Source organism: Cydia amplana, chromosome 1 (assembly GCF_948474715.1).
Source record: "Cydia amplana chromosome 1, ilCydAmpl1.1, whole genome shotgun sequence".
NCBI classification, from domain to species: domain Eukaryota; kingdom Metazoa; phylum Arthropoda; class Insecta; order Lepidoptera; family Tortricidae; genus Cydia; species Cydia amplana.
Genome location: NC_086069.1, coordinates 485940 through 498563, shown reverse-complemented (window position 1 = coordinate 498563; position 12624 = coordinate 485940). Strand labels below are relative to the sequence as shown.

General features: G+C 37.4%; 1 protein-coding gene across 1 annotated transcript; it reads left to right on the top strand.

Annotated features, from left to right (window-relative positions):
* Positions 1-11468: 11468 nt before the first annotated feature.
* LOC134654757 (uncharacterized) lies at positions 11469-12338 on the top strand. The gene has a single exon (XM_063510230.1). It carries the CDS (start codon positions 11469-11471, stop codon positions 12336-12338), a length of 870 nt encoding a protein of 289 aa, XP_063366300.1.
* The last annotated feature ends 286 nt before the right edge of the window (positions 12339-12624 follow it).

Below are 12624 nucleotides of genomic sequence, written 5' to 3'. Positions count from 1 at the left end.
CAATTAGAAATGAAGTAATTAGCAAAGAACAAAAAAATACCGTTTCCGTTCCCATACCTGTTAAAAACGATTTTGCTCAAAAATGGATATGGCACAAACGTATTCTCAGCCGGCGATTTGCAATACGTACCTATATGCGAACACTAATATGCGACTACGAGCGAGATGCATAGAAAGTAAGTTACGCACACGCTATCGAATATGTCAGTATCAAACTGGGGATAGCTGTACAGAAGTAGATAACTCTACAACTTACCTAATATTATTAAAAAAGAAACACAGTATAATACGTATAACCGACCGACCGATAATGGTCGATTTCCTCGCAAGTTAAATAATAAATATTTTAAGCTGTTTAGGGTTAAAGTTTATAAAAATATGAGTTCACTATGAAGTTGACTACTTCCCACTAGTAGTTCCTTAATATTTCCTCTTTTACACTGAAGAGTTTTCAAATTACTGACCCAACTTCTTGAAAGCGCGATAATACCAGAAAGAAATAGTTTTTTAATTTAAAATTTGTCGTAAAGAAAAGTTAAATGGGGAATTTTGAAAGCGGAATTTAAAGGATAAAGAAGTTTAGAACTATTCTTGTTGACCGAGCGTTAGCGTAGGTCTCCTTTTCAGCTTGGGCAAAAATTCTTTCGTATGTCCGGATGTTCTCCACTGCAAGTCGTATTTTTTAATCGTGGAAATTTTAATAATTATTATCATAAACAAGCTACTTATGTAATAATATTCATAAACTAGCTTTTTATTTAATATTATAAGTTATCCCAATCATAAATTAAAGTTAATTTAATTAGTTAGTATCATGGTTTCCATTATGTGATAAAATATATTTTTTAATTTTTACAGGTAAGTCACTTCAATAGTCTGGCGATTAACCACTTATTATTTTGGTAAGTACGCATTTAAGCTTAAACGTGTTGATGGATCAGTGTCAAAATTAAAATTAAAATGGCAGACCGCATGTCAATTAATGGGACTATTGAAATTGTACTGTTATTTTATTGGGGATTGTCGAACTGGACAGGTTATTTCAGTTTAAAACAATTAAACCTCTGATTATGTCGAGGATACAAAGGTTAAAATAAACGAGCCGATGTTGATAAAACATCGCTAGAAAACCTGCTTTCAAATTCGCATCCAAATTGGTACACCCGCTTAAGAGCTGCGGTGCCGCAGATAGACACACACGCATAGTGGTCAAATACACCTAATTTTGTGTCGGGGGTTAAATCATTAACTATATAGGAATTAAAACATTAATTTCACCCTCGAACTATTAGCGCTCTCTCGCTTTGTTCGAGCGTCAAAATATCTCGGATGTTTCAACCCTTGGTAAACAATCTAACTTGATAAACAAAACTATACAGAGAATCCAACAATTAAAAGAGATTACATAGATTTGAATATTCCCCTCCTCTTTCCCCATTCCCCACTCTAGTGATTTCTAAATTGTCTCGGCATATCGAACAATACGTGTACATATTTATGAGCGGCTGCGTGAAGGACCGCGTGCGACCGATAGCTCATACATTATGCGCATACACAAAACACCTGACTTTATTAATTTTTGTTAGTAAAAGTGTATGAAGAAGACAGCTTGCAATATTTTCTATGCTTAAAGAGCTTTTCCGTTCTTGCACGCTCTAGCCAAAGGGTAGCATTCCCTTTGCTTCGTTAAACCAAAAATAATTTTAACGTTTAATGTCAGGTTTAAGTTTTCAATTTAGGTTTCAAGGTGGCAGAGGCTTCATCGTCCACGGGCCCTATAATTGATACTTCACATGATTTTTTAAAATTTTCTTCCCAAAAAGTGGAATTCGGTCCTTATTGTAACGCTAGAAATGATGTAAGTATTTGCAGTGTATTTTAAAAGGCTATCATATCGAGCAAATACTCGGCACAGTCGAGCTGAAAAGTACGTAGACAGTTTTTTTACCTGTTCGCGGATAAGAAAAACAGTCTGCGTACATTTAATTCCCTTTAAAATATTCGTAATTTAATAAAAATCTTGTATCGTCGTAGCATACGTTACGACATAATGACGTAATAAAAGTAACAATGTATCGGATTACCACATAAGTAGCACTCGAGCGTAGCGTGGGGTTCTCCACATCATTACTATTAAATATTGAGCCAAACTTTATTTAAGTCATATTTGATTAATTGATTATTTTTCTTATACATTGTAACTGTAGTATTTGCCTTGTATTTATGACATTTATGCCTTCAAATGCCTGATACCTAACTACCGCGAAATGAATCAAGCTAAAAAAAGCGGCCAAGTGCGAGTCGGACTCGCCCATGAAGGGTTCCGTATTTAGGGGATTTATGACGTATTAAAAAAAAACTACTTACTAGATCTCGTTCAAACCAATTTTCGGTGGAAGTTTGCATGGTAATGTACATCATATGTTTTTTTTTTATTTTATCATTCTCTTATTTTAGAAGTTACAGGGGGGGGGGGGGGGGGACACACACATTTTACTACTTTGGCAGTGTCTCTCGCGCAAACTATTCAGTTTAGAAAAAAATGATATTAGAAACCTCAATATCATTTTTGAAGACCTATCCATAGTTACCCCACACCCATACGGGTTTGATGAAAAAAAAAATTTGAGTTTGAGTTCTAAGTATGGGGAACCCCCAAAATTTATGTTTTTTTTTCTATTTTTGTGTGAAAATCTTAATGCGGTTCACAGAATACATCTACTTACCAAGTTTCAACAGTAGGTATAGTTCTTATAGTTTCCGAAAAAAGTGGCTGTGACATACGGACGGACAGACAGACGGACAGACAGACAGACAGACAGACATGACGAATCCATAAGGGTTCCGTTTTTTGCCATTTGGCTACGGAATCCTAAAAAGGCCACCACGTGACGTATCACTCTGTAAGAACAATAGTCACAATACAAGTCCCACTCGACGGGACCCCGCTGTGTTTAATTGGAACGCCCTCGAACATCCTTCCGGCCGAATGGTTGACAGAAAGGGCCCAATAATAATAAGGGCCGAATTGTCTGCCCTTATCGAATTTCACTCCGTTCCGTTCACTGGAATATCAACCTTATTTCTAGAGGCTCAAGGTTCATTTAACAATAGAAGCTGTGTTGGATATATGATGTTTAAGTAAACAATATATTTCACGCCTTTCTGTGAGTACCTCTTAAATTTTTCCTTGGAGTATTCCTTGTCGGTAGGTAATTAATGTTTTGCGTTCAATTTACACGTCTCGTTTCAGTTTAGTTTTAAGACTTTTATGTTTAGATAACGTCAGAGTTTGATTATTTTATTTTCAATTTGTAAATTTGTGATATTTTGTATGATAGGTAGAGCAGAAGAATTGCTTGATGCTAAGCAACTAATACCGTCGCTTATGGACTAGAGGGGTTACATGTGCGTTGCCGGCATTTAATATGGGACTAAACTCTTTTCTTGAAGGTTTGAAGGTCGTATTGGTCCAGAAATACAGCGGGCGATTGTTCATTCCACAGTTTAGCTGTGTGTGTTAGTGTGTGACTGTGTGTGTGTGTGTGGCTAGAAGTTCGTAATACACCCTATCGGCACACCTCTGAGTATGAAACTAGGCTAGAGTTACTAAACCGTCGACCTAAACTCTCATTAGATATGATTCATGGGGCAACTTTAGCCTACAGTGACTCGTGTGGGTGAATTAGGGGTGCATTAAAGAGCAATATCTGAAAAGCAATTATAATTAATTACAAAATATCTGGGAGACCGAGCTTTGCTCGGAAAACATATAAAAACTCAAAAATGCACGTTTTCCCAGAGATAAAACCTAGCTAGATCGATTTTTCTTATGCTATTGTTTGCATTCTCATTGGCTGTCCCGTACAAACACTATGTTATTTCACTTATTCCGTGTATCAGAAATAATTTTTCAGTGTTTTAAGGCGATGATTACTGTTTCTCTGTCACAACTAATAAACAACCAAATGCAACTTACAACAAAACCCAAACCAAACTAACAACAGCAAACAAATTTATAATCCTCGTATAAAAAGGCTTTAAAACCTCGTTAGTCGTTAGGTGGTACTATCTATAGCACCTATTGTTCCCATTCTTTGTTCAGCCCATTATGAGGTGTTGCAGTTACTAACTGGATATATTGTTTGCAGTTGGGTAAAATGTTAACTAGACCGGGAGCCGATTCTTATTTAACAATAATATGTTACGGTTTTGATCTTATTTTGATACGATCTTGAAGATCGTTCACGCTGAATGGTGCATGCGAAATGAAGTGAAAGTCGTGCGTGAGATGATCGTCAAGGTGGTATCACGACACGACTACCACGAGTTGGCATTTGACATTTACGAAAGAGACTACGTGAACTCAATCGCATTCCCTCTCTATCACATCACAAATCCATCAGTGTGAGCGAGATTGACTGCGATCGAGTTTACGCACTCGCTGACGTAAACGTCAAATGTCAACTCGTGGTACGGCTACTGTTCAAGACCATAAGAAATTGTTAAATTAGAACCAACCTCCTGGTATTTACATTGTAGTTTACGATTGCCTATTAGGTTAAGTGCACCGTAACCTAAAACTGCTTGTTCTTTAAGCACTAAGTTAGGAACTGCAACATTTTCTAGACATTTTTATGCGTTTCGATGTAGTCTTACTTAGTATTACTTAACTGAAGGTGTACGTGAAAAATAATAATCTATCTAAATTGTTTTATTGCATGTATGTTTATATTAAAACAAAATGTTAAAACAACTAATGGACCGCTCCAGGGCAATTGACGATGAGGGAATGGACATTCGGGGAAAATAGACATTCAGGGAATAGACATTCATGGGAATGGACTTTCAGGGAACAGACATTCGGGGAATAGACGATTGAGGAATGGACAATAAGTGAATTAGACCACATGGACCGCTCCGCGTTCTACGGGTATACTAATGCAATACAACCTACTCGAGATAAGCGCCAACCGCCATAAGGGACCTTTACCCGTGGAGCGTCACAAATTATTAGGTATCAAACTGCATTAAATATATTACCTCATTTATCTACAAACACATCTACCCTACGGTCTTTCAAATCACACTACATCCGTAACCTATACCTTTACCCAATTAATTAAATGCCCAAAGCACCCTTATTTATTCCCAAAAAGGTCTTAACCACCACAATTTACTTCTAAACATACGTCTTTTTAAAGAACTTGAACTCTCAACACGGAATAAACTACAACTTCTTCCCATCAAAAAGGGCGTAAATGCCAATTGTTACCAAGTAACATATGCCTGTTTAACAGTGGGCAGGGCTTGATATGTGAACTGATTAACTGTGTACCCATCAATCCGAGTTCGAAGGGTAATCACTTCACGGACAAAAGACTCGGATGAGATGGAACGTTGCCCCATTTGATTCGTCGAATAGCAATATTGCAGGTGTATGTTTTCGTACGCATTGGTAATAGTGAAATGCTTTTGATTTTCGAATTATAGATTTCGGAGTTTTAAATGGGATTTATATTTAACTTCTATTATAAGAAATCTTCGTATATCTTATAATTTTACTAGCGACCCGCCCGGCTTTTTTTAAATAGATAGAGTTGTTCAAGAGGAAGGTTTGTGTATAATTTGTTTACCCGTGTGAATCCGGGGCGGGTCGCTAATCAGTTGATTAAATCGATAATATGCAAAATTTTAATCATTAAATATCATTGTGATGTCAAAAGGTTTGAAATTTAGTTTTCCATTTTTTTTTTCAATTTTAGCCTTAAATCGGGCACATTCGAACCATCCTAATAATTCACTTTCTTTCCGAACCTAAAATCAGACGTTCTTACTATTTGTACATACATCACACATAGAATACAAGATTCCTGATCTTGCAGAGACTCGCATCACATAGCTTCACGAGACGTTGACAGGCCGCCGGCTATGGCGCGCTCGTGTGGAACTGCCTTTAGGGAGGGGACACTAAGCGTTTTATCGATAACAATTTTCTGGTTTATTTTTGCAACTTGTCTCTCCCTAAACTTCCTTTTAGGGTTTCTACCTAAAAATAATAATATATTTTACGCATTAAAAACAAAATATTCTAATTTGTATTTTTCTTGACATCATCAAGTCGCATCCTATGTAGAATTATAAACTCCCTTGGTTACTTTTCTCCTATTATAACCTGTTTGGTAGTAGTTATTGTTTTTTAAAGCCAGGAATAGCTTAGAAAGATAGGCAGAGTTGAAAAAGTTTACTGATACTAAATCGATTGATTTGCTCATTGACTGCTGTCAAGTTTCATCGATAACTTAGAGGACAGTGACACACGGTCACGTCACTAGGGCCGGAATCCTGCCCACTGGTCCGCGCAGCCCTGATTAATGGTGCCGTATGAAAATTGCATTTCACGCATTCTTAAGGCTCCGCTGAAGATACGATGTCTCACACAAATCTTAGTCGAAAGGAGCGAAGTTTTCCCTCGATTAATTTGAACCTGTCCTTGGCGGTTGGCGCGAAACGATGTTAGCTCGTTCACTGACATCTAAACGGCCGTTTCCACTTAACTGTGTACCATTAACTGCCGTGCTGGCTAGCAATCATCACAAAACTGACGGTTAACCCTTTGTATGTCTAAGTACTGATCAGTGCGAATACATTTAAACCTATTGTAATTAAACAATGGATTTAAATTCATGCGCACTGAACAGTGCTTAGACATACGAAAGGTTAATGTCAAAATTCATACAGGGACGGTGACAGTGTAGACTTAAATATAAGTTCACACATGTTAAAAGTTATATCTTGGCTACATTAACTTTTAGTAATTGTTTCATCTATCGAACTATAACACTGTAATAGCTTTAATTTCATAATGAAAATATTTATATCAATTGCAATGACTCATTGCCAATGAGTATAAGATATTAAAACTGACCAATTTTTTACATGTCAAACGTTTCAAAACCATTCATCCCTTTATATCGATTAATCTTGTCCAAGAATTTATATAACCTGGATGACAGGCAATGATAATATAATATCATTGATGACAGGATGAAAACGCATGATGCATCAAACCAAGTTAGGGTCCACTATTGATCCCTTTCCCTAAATTGCATTCCACTATTTTTTCAATACTACGGCAACCGGGGCTGCCTCTTCCAATATCCTAGTAAAGGAATTAGGAGCCCTTCGTTTTTCTTGGCCTCCCTTTGATCTTGCCTTTTCGCGCATTTCAAAGCTTTTCTGGCCGGCCGATGTAAATTATTTGCTTTCCGAATTAGATTGATGGGGAATGTAATGATATTCTAATGCTGTTTTGGATGGTTGAATATGTTTGAAAAGTTGAAAAGCTAGTCGGGATAAATGAGATTCCATTCAAAATCCATAAATAAAAGAGACATTAATTTATACAATTTTTTTTCCCGTTAACATTACGAAATGCAATGCCGATAATTATTATTTAAAAACTTATATTCCGCGGTAACTAGATTTTCAAGCACGTTTGATAATGTATTACGACTAAACTTTAGGCGCATTAAATCTTCATTTACTTTAGCTGTGATTACGTCTACTTACATTATTTAGAAGTTTTTTTTATCGACACGAGCGTTTTTGTTTAGTAAAAAGTATTTTTTTGATGAAAAACTTTTACTAATATTTATACCAGATTTTATTTTATATTTCTGAAATCATGAATTCTCGGTTGTTCCTCGTTAAAAATTGTCAATTCAAACGCATTCCACGTTCTAAACCAAAAATATCATTCAGGTTTCAATGTTCGCGTTTCGAATGAACAACCATATTCAGTGTTCAGGTTTTTTCGTCGAAAAAACAAACATAGACACCATACGGGCATTCAAAAACTAGTTTTAATATATACTTTACAGCGCGGGAATAAGGTGCGCAATAGGCTGTTGTTTTATAGTAACATACGGTGGATATGATAAGCAGACGCGTGCTATTCTGCTTACATTGAGATTCTCGACCACGCCATCTGTATCCGAAGTTTATCGACTCCCTGTCAGACTTCAATGCCAATCCATCACTATGAATAGCCTAGAATAAACAGCCTATAAGGGATACATATTTCGAATGTAGAAAGAGTTAGGTATTATGCTTAAATATTAATAACACTATTTTTTTTACCGCGTTATCAATCAGTAACTCTCTCTCCCTCTAATGTCTAAATGGCATTGTCTGTATTTATAGCAAATTTTTAAATGGGAAAATATGAATAAAACGCAGAAATACTAATCACGTACTAGAATGACTCTATTTGGTTTCTTAACCAATGGCAAAAAAATGTCATCCAGATTTATTTTGTGACACTAAAAAAAAGAACTCTTGACTTTAACTTTACCAAGGGCAAAAATAGTAGGTAGTTGGGTATAGTTTATAAAATACCTTTGTAACATTTTCACTGATATTCAAAGTACCTATAAGTATTTCAGAACGGTCTCTCGATCTTGATTGAACATTTAAGCGCGCCTACAAAAAGTGAAGTGTCCACTCCGGTCCGTGAGCACTTGATTCCTTTAGGGGTAGGGCACTTCAACTACTCTTACCAAAATAGCCCGCTTTAAGATAATACAAGAAATATAATTATTTTGTTTATTGTGAAACAGTATTTTTTTAATTAAGTGTACGTAAAAACTATCCACCATAGTATTATAAGTTTATAACAGTGCCATATACTTAGTTAAGATCTTATTAAGAACTGTTGTTGGTATGTAAATATATCATTAATGATTTATAGAATATCGCTATTCGAGATAAAGTGAAAGATTCAAAGAAGTAGTATTACAAATACACAACCAAACAGATTGTCACCATAAATGGATATACCTATATAAATACCTTCACCAAACGGTTCACAATTGGGAATAAAATATTTATATAGAATAAATGTACATTATCGTCAATGATATAGATAAATTTAAACCTTCAAGAAAAGAGCGTACTCCTATCTTAAGGGCCGACATCGCACTTGGAATCTGGTGTTGCAGGTGTCCATGGGCGACAGTATTTTCTTACCATCAGGCGATTCATCTGCTCTTTCGCCTCCTAGGTATATCATAAAAATATTTTGCTAAGAAGTGTCGATTTTTGTGATCATTCATCATTTAAAAAATATTTCATTTCATTTCATTTTCTCTCAACAGTCATTTACAGCTCTAATTAGATTTTTTAAGCTCGCCTCTTTTTATGTACTTACCCTAATCAGAATATTCAGAATCTAAAAAAACGACTTGTGCGACATGTACTTGAACATACGAGTAATAGCGGGCGGAGGCTTAGTTTTTATAGTTTAATAATATAATATTTAAATGGATGCTGATAAGCAATAATGTATCAACCCACAAAAACTTAAAAAATGAGATTTTAATGCCATATTGTAGCTGGTCCGCTCGACTTCATTTAGCAAAAATGACCTTAGTGATTTAAAATTTATAAATATTCCAAAAGAAGGAAAAAAGGTTAACACAAATCCGTTAACATGTGTTTTGCATTAATGCGTTTAGTGCCTTAACTTATTGCAGTAATGGCCATAACGCGTACTAAAATGTCAATAATGTCTTAAGAAAGGTTAACTCATTATTGCGGAAATCATATTCCATTAGTTCTGTTTTACCAGAAGCGCTATGAAGGTAAATGTTGCTGAAAATGGTGTTTATAGTAAGTAATTTTACGAATCTAGTACATAAATATGTTAATTGTTGCGGTTTTAAAGAGATAAATACTAATGCTGATCGAATAAGGTATTTATAAAGCGTAATAACATTCGTTTTTAAGGGTTTTATTTTTGAGGAAAGTTTACCGAATTAAACGAAACAAAACGCCAAAGTGCTGTAGTTTTTCTAAGCAATTGATTTTAAATGCCAAATTCAACAATTTGAATGTATGTGCATTCGTAAAATAATGTTATTTTTATAATTACAATGATTTTAAATAACTTGTTACACTTGAATCATTCTTGCAAATTGAAAAATATATTATATCAATGCATTACGAGGCTTGATTGATTATTGCAAAACAAAATGTTTAGTATGTTAACTAGTATTTAACTACAACAAGTTATGTGCTATAACATTTTGATTATAAGTTCAAAGGCAGATTTACACAATTAGCAAAACTGTGTTAAGTATAATGACACGTTCTTGAGAAAGTTTGACGTCATGATGCAATTCGCAATAAACAAAAAAAAGGGGATTATTGCGACAAATTTAAATTTATTACGAATATTATAAGTATATGTCACTAGTATTAATCGTATTTAAAGTGACAAATATAACAGTTTAATCAAAATCTTTCATTTTTAGAACAAACACTCAAAAACGGTGAAAAAATCTTTAGACGCCATTTTCTCAAAATGGTGCTTATGTGGGTAAACACATTATTGCTTATCAGCATCCAAATGTACGGAACAATAAAATATCTGAGAGAAATATATTATGCCTCAATTTGAACCAATGTAATAAGAAAAGGTGACATTCGGTGTTTGAACTCGACCGTTATCTCGAGCTCTCGAGCGCTCCTGAAATAGCACGAGACAAAACACTTGAAAACATTAGGTACCTTTACGGAGCGGAAACACTTTGTTGCAACTATTTTAAAACAGTTCCTGGTTTTCACCACAGCGTCTTGAAAAACCAGTTTTAACTAGGGAAAAGGTGTTTAATTAAAAACGGGTTTCACATTAACGTAAACAAGGTTCAAGTTATTAAAAAAAAACAGTATGGTTGGTACAGTTGTATTCGTAATGATATAAAATGTGTATCTTCAATTTATTACTCTTCTAACATCTCTAAAATATTATGTAGTACGTTTTACTGTGCTATTTTCGTTATCGGTGTTATGTTTAGAATGTTCAATTTATCTAATAATTATGGCTCATTACCCATCTCTCGATCGGATTTAGTAGCAATTACTGAAAATCCAATCATATGTACAATATCTTTGTTACCATAAAAAATTCTCAAGTACTTAGGTACCTACATGAAATTTATTGGCAATAGGAGTACTTCAATCATAATGAAAGATATTTTCAGCATTCATTCCCCGAACGGAGCCGTAAATATCGCAGCGAAACATTGATCCGAACATTCTAAATATTCAAGCTTGATATACAAACAGCGATGGAGATTAATTCTCCGTGTGGCCTTTTTGTATGTAAATATGCATTACAGTAATAGGGGGCGTAATTTGAAAGGGTAGGTGGCGATATTTCAAAATTCAACTTAAGTGAATTCATCGCAAAGCGATAACGGCATAATCTGAAAGCGGCGAAAAGCGGATTTGTAAATGCAAAAAGTTTTCCTTTCTCCGACCTTTTGCAAGCGTTTAGATACAAACAATTCATCCCGCAATCGCGTCGCCCCCCGCGGGCCCGAATAAAACTTGCAGATGTAAATTTAATCTCCGAACGAAACTTCAAAAACCCGAACGGAACTTTTCGCGATCCAAAACACGAGATGCGCGGGGTTGCAGCGGCGCGTCAGTCTAGCGGCGGCCGTCGCGCGGGGCGGACGTCGCGATGTGAGATCGTGCCGGCCGCAGCCATGACCGAGGGGGCGGGCAGGCCTCGGCCCGCGCCGCCCCGGAAGCCCGACTCGCTCGCCTTGAGCTGGCCGCGCTGGGACGATCCTCCGCCTCCGGCCCCGGAGCCCAACAAGCCCGGCCCGTCGCCTCTGAATGACGATTTCGGCGGCTTCTGTCCATACACACCCCCGAACCCGATCGTGACCGAGACTGTGTCGCGTCGCAGGCCGCCCCCGCCTCGGCGGCCGCATAGTGTTGTTTCCCCGCGTCCGTTGAAGCAGTTGTCGACTAGGCCTCACTCTATAGGTGCTATCGAGGATGAGTGGCCGCCGGTGCCTCTGCTGCAGCCGGTGCCGCGGCGGCCGCGGCCGGCGTGCAGCTTGTCGACGCTGCCGCGCGCCTACAACATACCCTCGTCGAGGAGCGACTATCAGTTGCAACGGCCGGCGATTATGACGAACGGTTACGGCGCGGTACCGCCGGCGGCGTCGCGGCGGTTGTCGCTGCCGGGGCAGCCTCCTCAGGCCCCGCCGAAGCCTTCCGCTACGTTCCACGGTCTGTCGGCTCTCATGGGGCCGTACCCGGCCCTGGGCACTCCTGGGACGCCGAGCACCCCGGCGGCGGTGCGTGAAGCCGTCCGCCACCTGCTCATGCAGCCGCGCAACGGCTTCCCGATCATGGACCACAAGCTCTCCCTCTTCATCGAGATTCTCGACGCTCAGGAGAAATTCTCGCAGGTGACTAAAGCCTTAAGTAACTCGTCAATGCAAATTGTTCGTGTCGTTAGCTCGATCATCGTCTGAAATTTGTTGTTTACGAAAACTTTTATCGAATAACAAAAATTTTGGGGAGGTCTCCCGGCGCTGTTTTTAAATACTTTGCGGAGTTTTGCAATAATGAGATACAAGATAAATTTTGGATGTCATATTTGCATAATGATTAAGTTGAGTGAGTTATTTCTCGTTGGAAATTTTAGGCAAAACTTGGTAGTGAAATGGAAATATTAAATCTGGTTGGAAGGCGACGGCTGTATTCAATTAAAGGCCGTTTCATCGGGCGCTCTCTTGACCCGATTTTTCCGCTTTTGTT